Below are 16,772 nucleotides of genomic sequence, written 5' to 3' on the forward strand. Positions count from 1 at the left end.
AGAATCAACCATTAACAAAGACACGCTGAGAACATTTTGCCAGGGTGTTCTGGATGGGACAGTGAAGGTGTGTAATGCAGCATTACTGAATATTGATCAAGTTTCTAAATCTGCCTACTAAAAAACAATCTGCACTTTATTCTAGCCCTTTTTGAAGACTCAAGAAATTCCTGAGAACTGGGATGAGAATCCGGTTAAAGTTCTTGTAGGGAAGAACTTTAACGAAGTGGCTTTTGATGAGACTAAGAACGTATTTGTGGAATTTTGTAAGTTTTTTTTTTAATGCTTTATTTCCAACAAATAGCATGTACAAGGGTTACTTTTATATTACATCAGAAGGGAATTTTGTAAGTTAGCTCTTCTTAGGCTCAAATATACACATATTTAATAGTAGCATTAAAGTCAGCATGAAATCGAAATTGACAATTTCTATTATAAATTATTTATCCGCACACATCATTATTTATTTATTTTAAATCACATGCCATCATAATTTATAAACACAATAACTTCCCCTCCTTCTTGCAACGACTTCTCTTCCTTGATGACGTGTTTACTGCCGTGAGGGCGGGACAACCTGTCACTCACATGAGATCGACCAATAGCAAACCACAATAGTCCAACGATCCAATCAATTCCACATAGACAAATTCAAGTGCCACCCTACATTTTTCCTTGATCGAGAAGTCGTTTTACTCAGATATAGCTTGTCATCACAACAGGGAAGAAAAGACAATCGCAATTTCCGTTTCAGCCGACTTTATCATTTGTGTCCTTCTTCTCACAGATGCCCCATGGTGTGGTCACTGTCAGCAGCTGGTTCCTGTGTGGGATGCGTTGGGAGAGAAGTACAAAGACCATGAGGACATAATAATTGCAAAAATGGATGCCACAGAAAACGATGTGGAAGATGTCATTATACAGGGATTTCCCACCATTAAATACTTTCCTGCTGGGACTGAAAAGAAGGTTCGCAACAATACCTACACACTCTAAAGCCTGTTACCTATCAGTGTCTTTGTAGTGTGACACCTGGCACTCTTTTTATTGCCTTTATCACATATTTTAGTAATCATCATAAATTGGGTATCATTCAAAAACCATAAAAAATTAATCCTGTGAAAACCGACGAACATTGAAACGGTATTTTAAAACCTTTTAGTGGATTACATTTTTGTGATATCAACTTCAAATTTGGAACACAACCTCAAATGTTTTTGATTTATTGTGTAGGCCTACGTTTACACAACAACGATGTACTAAAAACTGAAAAGTTTTGACAAAATTGTCAAAATAATCCATGTTCACACGGATCCGTGAAAATGACTAAAAACACTGTAGTATGCATGCCAGGCCAGTAGATGGCGATGTCTCATCACAAAGAAACACCACACGTACTAATACGCATGCGCATGACCTCACTATTTTCAAAAAATAGCCTTTTGTTTACACAGAGACGATAACAGTATCATTTTCAAAAACTTGCAATTTGAAACCTGTTTTCAAAACTCTGTTGATGTGTAAGTTAATGGCCAAAAGGCATAAAAAGTTTTTCATTTTTATTTGAAAACTGTGTTGTGAACACAGATTTACGTAAACGCCCCCTTAGAGTCCAAATCATTTTTCAAAATATATATTATGTATGAAATATTTTTTCTTTTTAGTTCTGTACATTTGGTTTACAGTTAACTTAAATTTATACGTTTAAATGTATGCGCCCCAAAGAAATGTAACAAAAAAGTTTGACATTTAACTGGTCAGATATATTGTAAATGGACATCAAACATGATAGACCTATGTTGTTGTTTTTCTTATGATATTTTGTAACTAAGTGAGAATGGCAGTACTGAAAAATGCTTTTAAAATACTTTTTTAAATCAGATTGTTGACTATGATGGAAATAGAGATTTGGAAACATTCTCAAAGTTCCTGGATAATGGAGGAGAGTTACCAGAAGAAGAGAGCAAAGATGAGGATGAGGACGACGACGACGACGACGACGATGATGATGATGATGATGATAATGAAGATGAGGTCAGTCAAAAGCCAACAGTTGGATTGATTACTTAGCCTGATATTAGGTGCACTTTTTGATTTGAGTAATAAAGTTGGTGTTTCTTTCTGCTTTTCAGGTGTCAAGTGAATCGATAGAAGAGTCACCAAAATCTTCCAATGAAACAAGCAAAGATGAGCTGTAAAAACAAGGCATAAATCAAATCCTTTGTACTGAACCAGATCAGTGTGAGATTTATGCAACATGAGCCAAATGTGTTTTATCAGATTAATGTCATTTTCTCTGCACTGTACAACAAACTACATACCTGACTAAATTGAATAAAAATAGCTTAATGTGTAAAGGTTTTATTCATGGTCCTGATGGTCTATAATTTATTTCTGTGGTGTGGGATCAGTTGGACACTATCAGTGTCGGTATTGTAAGGACAGAGGTTAGAACTAGACTGTGAGGGGTAAATGTAGAAGGTGGCGAACAGTTGCAGGAATGAGAGCTCAATCAGGGAATACACTTAATGTCATAAATCCAGAGAAAATCACAAGAGGGATTTACCGAAAGACAGAAGAGTTTGGTTTTAACATATCAAACACGGAGGAACAGAGCAACCTAAATACACTCACAGAGTCACAGGTAGAACAATAACACATGATACAAAAGCGGGAAACTGAAATGAAACACATTGAGGGCCTCTAGTGGCCAAAACTATATGAACCTAACAACTATTTGGCTTGAGAAAATTGTATGGGTGAATCTCACATAATTGTCAAAAACATGACTGGATTGAAGCCTCCTTTTTTTCTTTTCTTTTTTTTCTTTTTAAATAAAAGAGCATATTTTTAAGAAATATTTCTTTTTTAAATGACAATGAATAACATTTTATGTTGAAAAAAAATGATTACTGTAATGGCATTTTTTTTAAATATAAATATAAGGTATCACTACATCACAGTGGTATGTTTTACTATTTAAAGTATGCAGAATTAAATGTTACACATATTGTATTACAGTATTTTTTCTGTTTTTAATGTAGGCTAATACAATACAAATTACTGATAGCCTGCTATGAGAGAACCTAATCATCATTGAGAATAATGGGAAATGTAAACATTGTTTTTTTTATCTTTTGATTTTGTGGTAAAATGTCACCAGAAAACTGCATTTTGTGAGTTCACAGTAAATTTGTTGATGTAATATTTATTTTCACAAGTAAAAAATATAATTAAAATATAGTGATAAATTATGTTTAAAAGCTCTCTTAATAAAGTTCTCGTGGCACTATATAAAATTGAGGTTAAACACTGGAGTCACATGGATTTCTTTTAATATCTTTCTGGGGATTGAAAGTGGTAGTTGCGTAGCTGTCAATGGAGGAACATAAACCTCTCAGATTTAATTTAAAAGATCTTTATTTGTGTTCCGGAGATGAACGGAAGTCTTATGGATTCGGAACGACATGAGGATGAGTAATTAATGACAGAATTTTCATTTTTGGGTTAACTAATGCTTTAACTCAACCTAAGGCACATTCCTCTTCGATAGGAGTTCGAATTTTTCTGCTTTCGGATGCAGCCATTGCATGAGAAAAAGCAGATCAGCAGGGATTGATTTTAGCACACTTTGGGCAAATTCCTAAAAGTGTTTTTGCACCCATTAAAGAGCCGTTTCCAAACGAAAATGAACAACTGAATCCCTTTAGGAAGGGCCCTTCCACAAATTTTTATTATATGAGAAGAGCAAACAGCAACAAACAATACATCTGAATATCCTTAAACCCAAAATAACACAATATAACAAGAACAATGACTTGTAAAATACATAAAGCATATGTGGATTATTTAATCTCTAAAAGCAGTTTGAATAGCATACCTCACCCACAGAGAAAGAAACTATCACATATTAGCTACATATTACTGATATTAGCAAAGGCATATGGAACCCTAAAGGAAATTATTTTAAACATACAATACAGTTTACATCCTGATTATGAGCTACATCATTATTCTTAAAACAACATGTAAATACCTTTATCTCTGTTTACTGGATACTGATATATTGTTATAATAGTATTGTTATACAAATAGAAACTACCACTAACCGCAGATGTAAGTGACTACTACACAGTCTTCTGCATTACTTTAATGTATGGCTATAGCATTGTTATATCACTGCATGCATAATTTGTCCAGTCAAGAAAACCTCCTGCTCAACATGGAAGTCAGGACTCTTATTCATTGTCAACTTTAAGCAGGCATACATCATTGTCTACTTGGTCCTCCACATAGTCATTGGCAAAGTTGACAATATTTTGCAATGCATCTAAAATCAGAATATCAGTTGTTGTGTTAGTGATACGTTCCTCATGGTAGTTCTTCACAGGATAAATGCAGTTCACAGGAACACCCAGTCTGCAAGAACACTCCTCCATCTGCAAAGAGAACATATAGACATTATATATATATTTTAAAAAATAGATAGGTACAAAAATAAATAAAAGAGAAGAGAGTATACAGGTCACACCTGTCACATGCGATACGCAATGTTAGAATCCCACATTGATAATTCATTATTATATATAATCAAAACCTTTCATTTTCAATGGAAACGACAAGAAACTGTAATATACCAAAGCCAAAATTACTGTATTTACCATGGTAAAAAAAAATGAAAAAAGCACAGTACCTTCTGTTTTATCTTTTTGCTTGTGTAGATCTTCTTAAGATATTCTTTAACTAGTGGACATACTTCATCCACTTTGGTCATGATTATGACTTGAGGAATGCCTGTGGTACAATGAACAATAATTACAAATATTCCACAATACAAAATAACTACTTTTACACATCTTTTGCACATTTAAGTTTTTCCACACAGTTGCTATGATGTTGAGACCCAGTGCACAATTGAGGACAATTGAACAAAAGGTGCAAATATTCACTGATGCTCACACGATATTAAGAGCCAAGGGGGTGTAAACATTTATAAACAGGATGATCAGATAGAATGATGTAGTTTCTGAAGGGTAGAGCTATAAAGAAATCTGATCTTTTATCTCTTAAATGTGTATAAATTATGTAATAATCTTACACTGTAAAACTCATAATGAGGTATGAAAACTTGCACACTTAATTGTACATGGTATTTTTGCGAATAAAGGTACTGTATAGATACATGACTTACCCAAGTCTCGTGCTTTCTCCCGAACTTCTCTCATTTCCCTAATTATGCCCTCATTCATCATAGAAACAGTGTTAGCAGGAAGAACAGCCACCAGACAGTGAATCCTGTCTTTCACAGTGGGGTTCTTTATGTACTTTGGATCTTCTTCAGTAATTGCACTATGTGAGTTAAACTGAAGAGACAATAGTATGAAGGACTAAAAATGACAGAACGAAAAATAAATAAATAAATAAATAAAAGTAGAAATAAATAAATAAATGCAGAAATAATAGTAAAAATAAATACATTTTTGGTAATATAAATGGCTATTTCTGTATTTTTACATGTATTTATTTATTTATTTATGCATTTCTATATGTATTTATACATTTATTTATATATTTATGTATTTATATATTTATTTATTTATATATGTATTTATTTATACATTTATTTATTCCTACATTTATTTATTTCTGTATTTCCACATTTCTACATTTATTTATTTCTGTATTTCCACATTTCTACATTTATTTTTCCCTGCGCATGTATGCTAATTGACCAATGGCTAAGCCACGCCCCCTCCACTCACTCACTCAGTTAACACTCAGTCGGTAACAGGCGCTTTGGCAGCTGTCACAGTAGGAGACATTTCACAGGAGGCAATTGATGATTTTTTATAGACAGAAAGATTATATATCATCTCAATGTCACCAAAAGGGCCTTAAATATGCATTGGAGGGTTATATTAATAATTTTATTGTTGAGAAGGTCGATAAGCTTCAGCTCCAGAACAAAGATTTACAGTTCACAGTGACGTCACAGTTTGGTGCTATTTCGCTTCAAACGCTCGCGTCCTATTCGCTTTGGATTCAAAATGTTCAAGCGTCGAACTAGACGCGGATACGCGCGAATTTGACGCTCTATTCGCGTTTGGTGGGAGCGCAGAAGAACAGGCTGCGATGTCAAGATTGCATGCTGGATGTGTGTGTGTGTGTGTGTGTGTGTGTCAGAGAGCGGGCGCCGGGGCGCGATCGAACAGTGGAAACATAAAAACATACTCCATTTTGTTCATACAGGACATAATTAAAACTGCAAAGTGTTTAGCCTACTTATATTTGTGTAAAACACAACATTGTGCTTTTGTCAAACTGTAAACTCTTGTCAAACTGTAACCTACAACTGTCACCCAACCCAAATCACACACACACACTGTTTAAAAGCTAAAATGACAAGAAAAAACATAAAAACGAATGAAAACTGATAACCGCAATGCATTGCAATGGACGAGGAAGCAGAGAATGTCCAAGTGTATTGGGTTAGCTATGCGTACTGTGATTGGCTCATCGCGTTTGGGGGCGTGGCTTAGCCATTGGTCAATTAGCATACAAGCGCAGGGAAAAATAAATGTAGAAATGTGGAAATACAGAAATAAATAAATGTAGAAATGTGGAAATACAGAAATAAATAAATGTAGAAATGTTGAAATTCAGAAATAAATAAATGTAGGAATAAATAAATGTATAAATAAATACATATATAAATATATAAATAAATAAATATATAAATACATAAATATATAAATAAATGTATAAATACATAAATAAATACATATAGAAATGCATAAATAAATAAATAAATACATGTAAAAATACAGAAATAGCCATTTATATTACCAAAATGTATTTATTTTTACTATTATTTCTGCATTTATTTATTTATTTCTACTTTTATTTATTTATTTATTTATTTATTTTTCGTTCTGTCATTTTTAGTCCTTCATACTGAAGCACTGAATAAACTGGAACAAATGCTGAATTATGAAGAAAAAAAAACTTTGAACTGTAAAGTTTAAACTGTAATATACAACTTTAAATATTTTAGTGTTGCAATCATGATACTCTTTTGCACTAAAAATCAATGCCAATCTGGAATTTTAACACATTTAAAAGATTCTTCTGATGGCTTTGCATGGCTTTTAATTTCCACTGTTGTCTTCAACATGTGGCAATTGTAAAGTTTATCATACCGATTTATGAAAACTCTTAATGTTCACATTTCTTAAATGAAATTAAATTCACTTACAAAATAACCATCGTTGATGTGACCGTTTAATAATTTGTTGATGTCATCAGTCTTTACTGATCCACATTCATTGTGTATACCGGCGATGTCAGTGAACGTGAAGGGAAAGAAAGAGCCTGTCCTGTCCTTCTTCACTTTATATGTTTTGCACTGAAAAATACATTTAAGCAAAATTCAATTCAGTTTCTATAAATGTACTACACACACACACACAATATACATTGTTCAGTCATGAAACTCCGATCAGCTGATTGGTTCTCTTAAAGCCGACTGTATAAGCCAATAAATATTTTTGAAGGATCTTATATCTATGCAACCTATTTATTTCCATCTTGAACGCACTCAACTCATAGCAGCCGCAGCGCACCATATTGGAACACAAATAAAAACCCTTAATGATGTCTTGTCTGTATGACCATAAATGACTATTTCAAGTTGTTTCTGCCATTGTGCTGATTTGTGTCATGGAAGTGTCATTACAGTCCAGTGATGTCCTGGAAATGGCAAATGGGAAGCCGCAGGTGAGACTCAATCGCTCTCTCCTTGTGGAATGGTGAAGGCTCAGATGTAGATGGCACTTTTTACCAAACTAGTATCGAACCGTGACCCCAAAACCGAGGTATGTATCAAACTGTGACTAATGTGTAGGCTACAACAGGGCTAAAGGTGCACCGGGTTAAAATACACATTTGATTAAAATACACATTATTCTCTTTTAAATTATCTTTCAAACTAGATGGCACAAAAATTCAGCTCAGCACTTTTCTTCACAACAAATTTGGCTGATCCTTTATGCCATCACAGCAACAATGTTTTTTTGTTTTTTATGTTGTAGATTTATGTAGTAAAAGAGAACCAAATAAAATTATTGACTGTATTTTGAGAAAAAGGTCTTGTTATTTATTTTCAGTTTTGTTCAAGGTAATTAAAGCAACAGTTTTTCAATAACGGAATGTAAAAGTATGGTATTTGGGGTAAAAGCTAGGCGCCCTTGTTGTTGGGACTAACTACACAATAAATTAAATAGCTGGCTGACTTTTCCATTTGTTGACATAACATGATTAGATTCAGATGGTAAATATCTAATTTAATCAGATAATCACTAGATTTATAATGAAACCATATTTAAAAATATGATATTAATCATATCATATAATAAAATATCATATTTATTTGTTACTACTGCAAAGCTATAATAAATCAATGTGGGATCTCATTCAATGCTTTCAGACTTAAAAAAAAATTGTTTCTGTATTTTTTTTTTAATTAACTAGTGCTGTCAAGTTGATAAATCGGTATCAATATGTTTACCTCCAAAGTGAAACTACAACCAGTAGCTACTGAATGTGCCAGAGCTCTGGTAGTGATGCGCCCATGGAGAGCAGAATTCACAGAGTTGAAGAGGCTTGATTTTCCAGCACCCTGTGGTCCATGCAGAAGAATTCTGAGAGTGTTGACTTCTTTGTTCCCAGGTTGGAACTTGTTTATTGTTGTCAAAAGGTTTTGTCTATCTTCACTAGACAGGGAGTTTTAAAAGGTGGGAAACACATACTGTTGGCCTATGAATGTATGTTATAAGCAGAATACGTTGAACAGATTCATTGCCATTTTAGAAACAAATGAAAAAAATAAACATCTTAACTTGTATGACAAATACAATTTAATATAAAGAATAAAAGTGTGCAAATAGAATTTCAGAACTGAATAGAATTACACAGAATTGAAATTATAAAAATTTTTGTAAAGGCTTATTTTGCTCATTGTCTATGCACAATTTGTTGCCTGAGACAATGGTCATTCAGTTTAGTGGTCAATTCATTGACAATTCAGAATCAAATATTCCAGAGAGTTGAATAAAAAGCATAACGTGTATAGGAAGGAAACAGTTTTCAGAGCTTACTTCCAGTCCATGGACCTCCAGGGTCTATCGTACTCTACCAAAAAGAATATTTAATTCATTTAAACTTTTTATTTATTTATTTTATTTTATTTTTGCATTATTGCACAATATATTTGCTGAGTTCCAAGATTATTTAAGCACTGTTTCATAAAATCAGCATTTACCTGGAGATGGAGGAGGATCGGGGTTTGGGGATTTTTTAAATAGCCACATCCTAGCAACACCTTTGTCCTTATCTATAAGAAAAAATATTTGATAACATAATTTAAATGCAGAAGCAGCTAACTATTAGCCTGGTAATACCAGACTCTGCTACTTCACTTTGCTTCGTAGACAGAGTCTGGAATGGCATAACAGAGAAGTGTTTTCTCTCTTGCTAGGGGGCGCTTGTCTGAAGTTTAAAATCATTGGTTACCCGTAAGCCAATCACATAACGTTTGGTTATGGCGTATGTTATGCGCATGCTCAGCCGCATTTAAAGTCCCCGTGAACCGGAAGTTGCAAACGACTTTTCTCCAGTGTTATGACGTATTTCCCAGTGAAAAGGAATATTGAACAGAGGGCAGGGTTTTACTCTAGCGCTCCTCCTCTCCATCTCTCGCGTATAGCAGACTAACGGTTTGAGGGGAGTGGTTAAGCGTTGCCCAAACCAATTCCTCAAACCTACGTCATCAGAGAAGGTCCTCCAATGCAGAGGGGAGGGGCATTTTCAGATTTTGATTAAAGATTACCATGGTAAAAAAAATTTTTTTTTAAATATTTTCTTGCACGGATTAATTGTTCACCACAAGACTAGTAATATGCGCTAACAAAGTAAATAGGGTCAATTTTGATTTCATGGGGACTTTAACTTTCACTGTAAACACATGTATGATGCGAAAACAAAACCATCGAGCGAAATACCGGAGTGAACATGGCTGTGAACGACTTTTGCAGATTATGTGAAGTAAATCTACGCATCCACGGTACAATCAGCGTGTACGTCACGGCTCTCAGCCCGCCCTCTGTTCGTTGATTGGCCCGGCTGTTTCCAGACCGGTGGCAAACAGAAAGCTCTGTCTGAAGCTGTCTCAGACTGAGTACAGTAGCGAAATGAAATTGAGCGGAAGTACGAAGTCTGACGTAGTCAGGCTAGCTAACTATACATAGATATAAACACTAGATGTCGCCTTGGGGTTCTAAACATGCGTCAAAACCGCCGCCATCTTTGAACAGGGGTCTTGCCATATGAAGTAGCTAGGTAACGCTGCTATCTCCGCCTATACTTCGATTTTATGGATGATACCGGACTTTTGTGCTGCGTATGGATGTTCACACGAACGAAATCTAAACCAGACAGCATGGGATTACATTTACTCTGTGGATGGTAGTAGTCAAGTTGTTTTTTTATAAGTTCAGTGTACATTTCTCTGCTTGGAGGAAGAAAATGAACTGTGATTCTCGCACAGCTAATGAACTGTGAATATTCTTTAGATATTATTTGAAATAACTCTTGTGTTTAAAATGTACAATATGCAGGAGTTGATCCTCAATACCCATTTTTGGCTGCATGTGCTGTGTTGTTCCTAACTTTTGATTTTTTACCGATTGTACTCAAACCTTTTAATAACAAAATAAAAAAAAACCCTGTAAGTACAGTCCTAATAGTATGCTGGTCCTCTCCCTGTCAATCTTCAAACAGTACATCCATGATTATTATACATAGAATTCCGCAAATCTTATGTATGTGTGCGTTTTGCACAAGGACAGTGGGCTCAAGGGCTTGTTTCTTTTCCTTGCAAACAGGGGAGGTGTCGAAGGACACTGAAATTTGTGAAAATGTCAACTGTTTAAAGCCTTTCTTTAAAGTGAATTTCGTTTTGTATAAATTGTATCTTAATTTTAATAAATTTTATTCATCAACAAATTGCTTGTTGATATAATCATGGAGGCGGTAACTTACTTATTGCACGTTAACTGGAGCGCATCTCATCCTAACTTAACGAAACTCAGCCTATGCCTCACACAGACATGAGAAATACATCAAATACACAAAGCTTAAATAGTCTTTAAACGAAATAATTTAAAACGAAAGAAAAAAGCTAGGCTACTCTCTGATTATGTAATCCATTATGTGCATTTCTCTCTCTAGGCGCGTTCACTACGGAGATGGCGATCGTCAACTTCATCTCTGCAGCCGAGTCGACACTGTCAGAAGTTTATTAATAAAAATCAATGCACGCGTCACCGGATTTACAAATGCACTTCTTGCTTGTTGCACGCACACATATTATGTCGAAATAACGAGATATTATGTTGAAATAACATTATTCTTAATAAAACATCTTTTAGAATATTTGATTGAATGCTGAATGTTGCGCTTGTTCAATTTAATAAAATAAAAAATTTAATTGTGATCATTAAAATAATTGAATATTAAATATTTAGTGGCCAAGTTTTGCTCATTTATATATGTATTATATAGCAATAGTTTATTCTAAGTTTACTCAAGTGGAAGAATGTGACTAATAAACGTAGGCCTACTAGCACTATGCATTATATTTTGAAAAAGAAGTAATTATCTTAATATCAAAACCTTAAATTTCCTCTGGACTCAATGATAAATACATGACTGACCGTTGGAACGAACCATAAAAACTAGAAAATCGCATTTCATGACGATTTATGGTGATTTTATTTCCGTTAGACCTTTGCCTACATTGACGCTGATGCATTAAAGAGGAGGGGCTCCCCTGTTCCAAGATGGCGGCTCTATTGACGCATTCGTTCCAATGAACTGCCGTATACAAGGCGACATCTAGTGTTTATATCTATGCTAACTATAGACGAATCCGGCGAAACTACCGGAAGTAAGCGGGCGCCATTACTGAGCTGTTGCTGGGTAGCGTTGCGCCATACGCTGATTTCACGCAGCCGTTATTTTGAAATCGAAAGCGAGGCTCCGGTGGGAAGAAAACCGGAAGTGTCGCCTTTAATCACAGGAGAGTCGTGAATGCGATGGCGTATTGTTGTGTTTAATGATGTTGTGTCAATTCTAAAACTGTACATACATTTCTTTCATACTTTAGACTATATATAGTGAAATTCATTTATAAATAAAATATTTTTTTATATAATTCAGAAAGTAAAAAAAGAAGCAGGAATGAACTATATACATATCCTATATTGGATATTAACATCCAAAAGTGTAAATCGCGGCAGCAGCTTCAGGTTGGTAGTCCAAAGGCATTGTTGTTTATCTTTACTTCCGGGGTTTTTCCCACCGGAGCCTCGCTTTCGATTTCAAAATGGCGGCTGCGTGAAATCAGCGTATTGCCTCCTATTGGTTTGGTTGCGTCCACTGGAATAAACAGCCCGCGATTTACGACTGTCACTAACGTTACATCTACAACTTTACTATTCTTCCTCTGTAGAGTTATTTGAACAGTATAAGTGTTGTTAATGGTCTGTGAAAATCGGACAGGTCCTTTAAGACATATGTATTTATCATCTGGTAGAGTGTGCATTATTTGACCAACCCATACGGAGCTCAGATAATTTTTTTGACCCTCTATCAGTGACCTGTAGTTGGCATTTTGTTGATGCCAGGCGAAGGAGAAAATACTCTTGAATACCTTTAAAACAACCGAAGGGGCGCGTTGGGGCAGTAGTAACATTACTGTATTTGCTTGACTGTGACTCTCACTCTGAGAACCAACAACGCTAGCAGTTAGCTGTACCTTACCCTTTCCTTTTGAAATGTGAAAATGAGATAAATAATGGTCACAAATGAAAAACATGAATTCGTTTATTTGATATCATGCATTTATTTATTGTTGCCAAATGGACAGATCTTTTAATAGTTTCCTCGTTAGCTTGCCTAGCTAGCATAGTTATTGCCAAGCTATTTTCATAAATAATCTGTAAGATCGTTTGTACCTTCATCTGTGACTGGAGGCCACTAACATCATCAACCCAACAAGTCATTCTGCCTGGCTGTAGCTGTCATCGAGGGTGCGTTTGCGTTATCACGGAGGTTTGTTTACACATACTAGTAACAGCTCAGTAATGGCGTCGCCACAAGATGGCAGCCTACACAGAACGCTCGTCGGATTCGTCTATAGTTTTGAGTTCTAAAACTTACAGTATATTTTTATAGTACAATGACCTCTTATATGTTAAAAGATCAAGGAATATTTTATTTCTCAATTCATGACCCATTTAACATTTATAAATTAGTCAGTTGCATGATATTTTTGTCATTTTCTGCCATAATAGCACAGCAGCAATCATTTTGTCATGAAATAAAACTTAACTTAACATAACTGCATATTCTGGCAAATAAAATTATTCATCATTTATCTATTCACATCAAACTGTTTACAACAGTTCATAACACGCTTCTTGCTGTTATCACTCCAGTATCATTTATAAAAGAATAGTGTATTTGAGACTATTATCCAACTCATCCTTTTTGTAAAATAGCACTAAGTCTATTGCATATTTTAAGTTTCCACAGAGGGACAGATACTTATATGGGTGGTATATAGTAAACTACTGTACCCACCATAGAACGATTACAATTAATTTTTTTGAGAAAAGGTGAAATGAGTCCTACCTTTTAGTCAGTCTGACAGCGTATGACGCCTTTGTTCTCTGTTTCAGGAACCTCACCTGTAACTGACTGAATTCATAGTGGTTACTTTCAGTTTTGAAATTAACTGCTTCTCATTGTTTGCTTTAACATTGGTCAGAATCAAAGAGCAATAGGAGTTATGAACTAGGCTAGATTAAAAAGTTTGTCGAGAACTTTAAGTTAGTTTGAGAAAGCTGGACCAGATAGTTTGAAGAAGTTTTAAAAGCTTTAAGTGGTTTGAAGTTTAAAGTTTGAAGTTTAAAGTAGTAGGTGGTTGTCAGAGTGTTGATATGCGGTTGCTAAGGTAGTATTATCCAACTCATCCTTTTTGTAAAATAGCACTAAGTCTATTGCATATTTTAAGTTTCCACAGAGGGACAGATACTTGGTATATGGGTGGTATATAGTAAACTACTGTACCCACCATAGAACGATTACAATTAATTTTTTTGAGAAAAGGTGAAATGAGTCCTACCTTTTAGTCAGTCTGACAGTGTATGACGCCTTTGTTCTCTGTTTCAGGAACCTCACCTGTAACTGACTGAATTCATAGTGGTTACTTTCAGTTTTGAAATTAACTGCTTCTCATTGTTTGCTTTAACATTGGTCAGAATCAAAGAGGAGTTATGAACTAGGTTAGATTAAAAAGTTTGTCGAGAACTTTAAGTTAGTTTGAGAAAGCTGGACCAGATAGTTTGAAGAAGTTTTAAAAGCTTTAAGTAGTTTGAAGTTTAAAGTTTGAAGTTTAAAGTAGTAGGTGGTTGTCAGAGTGTTGATATGCGGTTGCTAAGGTAGTCTGGGTGGTTGCTAGGGTGTTTCTATGTGGTTGCTAGGGTGTTTGGGGTGTTTGCTAAGGTACTTGTGGTGGTTTCTAGGGTGTTGCTATACGGTTGCTAAGGTACTCAGGTTGGTTGCTATGGTGTTTTGGGTGGTTGCTATGCTGTTGCTAGGGTGTTCTGTGTGGTTGTTAGGTGGTTGCTAGGGTACTCTGGGTGGTTTATATGCTGTTGCTAGGGTACTCTGGATGGTTGCTAAGGTGTTGCTATGCGGTTGCTAAGGTACTCTATGGTTGCTATGGTGTTTTTGGTGGTTGCTATACCCTGATTTCACACAGCCGTTATTTTGAAATCGAAAGCGAGGCTCCGGTGGGAAGAAAACCTGAAGTGTCGCCTTTAATCACAAGAGAGTCGTGAATTCGATGGCGTATTGTTGTGTTTAATAATGTTGTGTCAATTCTAAAACTGTACATACATTTCTTTCATACTTTAGAGTATATACAGTGAAATTCATTTATAAATAAAATAATTTTATAATATATATTATTCAGAAAGTAAAAGAAGAAGCAGGAATGAACTATATACATATCCTATATTGGATATTAACATCCAATAGTGTAAATCGCGGCAGCAGCTTCAGGTTGGTAGTCCAAGGCATTGTTGTTTATCTTTACTTCCGGAGTTCTTCCCACCGGAGCCTCACTTTCGATTTCAAAATGGCGGCTGCGTGAAATCAGCGTATGCTGTTGCTAGGGTGTTCTGTGTGGTTGCTAGGGTGTTCTGTGTGGTTGCTATGTACTCTGGGTGGTTGCCAGTGTGTTGCTATGTGGTTTCTAAGAAAGAAAGAAAGAAAGAAAGAAAAAAGAAAGATTAGGTAGAAAGAAAAAAGAAAGAAAGAAACAAACAAACAAACAAACAAAGAAACAGAAAGAAAGAAAGAAAAAAGAAAGAGTAGGTAGAAAGAAAGAAAGATTAGTTAGAAAGAAAGAAAGAAAGAAAGAAAGAAAGAAAGAAAGAAAGAAAGATTAGTTAGAAAGAAAGAAAGAAAGATTAGTAAGAAAGAAAGATAGATTAGTTAGAAAGAAAAAATAAAGAAAGATTAGTTAGAAAGAAAGATTAGAAAGAAAGAAAGATAGATTAGTTAGAAAGAAAGAAAGATATATTAGTTAGAGAAAGAAATAAAGAGATTAGTTAGAAAGAAAGATTAGTTAGAAAGAAAGATAGATTAGTTAGAAAGATTAGTTAGAAAGAAAGATAGATTAGTTAGAAAGAAAAAAGAAAGAAAGAAAGATTAGTTAGAAAGAAAGAAAGATTAGTTAGAAATAAAGAAATATAGATTAGTTAGAAAGAAAGAAACAATAAAGAAAGATTAGTTAGAAAGAAAGATTAGTTAGAAAGAAAGAAAGATTAGTTAGAAAGAAAGAAAGATTAGTAAGAAAGAAAGATAGATTAGTTAGAAAGAAAGAAAAAATAAAGAAAGATTAGTTAGAAAGAAAGATTAGAAAGAAAGAAAGATAGATTAGTTAGAAAGAAAGATATATTAGTTAGAGAAATAAATAAAGAAAGATTAGTTAGAAAGAAAGATTAGTTAGAAAGAAAGATAGATTAGTTAGAAAGAAAGATTAGTTAGAAAGAAAGATAGATTAGTTAGAAAGAAGAAAAAAGAAAGATTAGTTAGAAAGAAAGATTAGAAAGTAAGAAAGATAGATTAGTTAGAAAGTAAGAAAGATATATTAGTTAAAGAAATAAAGAAAGATTAGTTAGAAAGAAAGATTAGTTAGAAAGAAAGATAGATTAGTTAGAAAGAAAGATTAGTTAGAAAGAAACTACCCATCTGGGTGGTTGCTATGGTGTTGCTAGGCGGTTGCTGTGGTGTTCTGGGTGGTTGCTATGGTGTTGCTAGGCGGTTGCTGTGGTGTTCTGGGTGGTTGCTATGGTGTTGCTAGGTGATTGCTAGGGTATTTTGGGTGGTTGCTATGGTGTTGCTAGGTGATTGCTAGGGTATTTTGGGTGGTTGGTAGGGCGTTTCTAGCTGGTTGCTAGGGTGTTCTGGGGGGGTTTCTATTGTGTTGCTAGGTGGTTGCTAGGGTATTTTGGGTGGTTGCTAGGTCATTTCTAGGCGTTGCTAGGGTGTTCAGGGCAGTTGCTAAGGTATTCTGGGTCATTGCTATGGTGTTACAAGGCCTGCCGAACGCTACAGCTGTGGAACCGACCCTGGTACCAGCA

General features: G+C 34.8%; 2 protein-coding genes across 4 annotated transcripts in view; one reads left to right on the forward strand and one right to left on the reverse strand.

The window, feature by feature from the left end:
- pdia2 (protein disulfide isomerase family A, member 2) overlaps positions 1-2,361 on the forward strand; it is a gene marked incomplete at its 5' end in the record, with an annotated part of 4,678 nt that extends 2,317 nt beyond the window's left edge. The window contains 5 exons of the mRNA XM_081362356.1: positions 3-67; positions 146-266; positions 788-969; positions 1,882-2,034; positions 2,133-2,361. Coding sequence (XP_081218482.1) covers positions 3-67; positions 146-266; positions 788-969; positions 1,882-2,034; positions 2,133-2,198 — 587 coding nt within the window. The 3' untranslated portion in view covers positions 2,199-2,361. The remainder of the gene's footprint in view (positions 1-2; positions 68-145; positions 267-787; positions 970-1,881; positions 2,035-2,132) is intronic.
- A 1,341-nt stretch (positions 2,362-3,702) lies between these two features.
- LOC308687442 (interferon-induced protein 44-like) overlaps positions 3,703-16,772 on the reverse strand; it is a 31,526-nt gene continuing 18,456 nt past the window's right edge. Inside the window, exons 2-10 of one of the 3 annotated variants that reach the window (XM_081359997.1) lie at positions 14,246-14,311; positions 13,753-13,818; positions 9,320-9,391; positions 9,156-9,189; positions 8,567-8,771; positions 7,256-7,405; positions 5,192-5,363; positions 4,694-4,794; positions 3,703-4,439 (exon numbers count right to left, since the gene is read on the reverse strand). In XM_081359997.1, the coding sequence (XP_081216123.1) occupies positions 4,239-4,439; positions 4,694-4,794; positions 5,192-5,363; positions 7,256-7,405; positions 8,567-8,771; positions 9,156-9,189; positions 9,320-9,368 (912 nt within the window). In that variant the 5' untranslated portion in view covers positions 9,369-9,391; positions 13,753-13,818; positions 14,246-14,311 and the 3' untranslated portion in view covers positions 3,703-4,238. Of the gene's footprint in view, positions 4,440-4,693; positions 4,795-5,191; positions 5,364-7,255; positions 7,406-8,566; positions 8,772-9,155; positions 9,190-9,319; positions 9,392-13,073; positions 13,224-13,752; positions 13,819-14,245; positions 14,312-16,772 lie in introns of those variants that run through there. The other 2 variants (XM_081359998.1, XM_081359999.1) reach the window with 2 other exon arrangements.

This window comes from Scardinius erythrophthalmus, assembly GCF_964197995.2.
Source record: "Scardinius erythrophthalmus genome assembly, chromosome: 3".
In the NCBI taxonomy this organism is placed as follows: Eukaryota; Metazoa; Chordata; class Actinopteri; order Cypriniformes; family Leuciscidae; genus Scardinius; species Scardinius erythrophthalmus.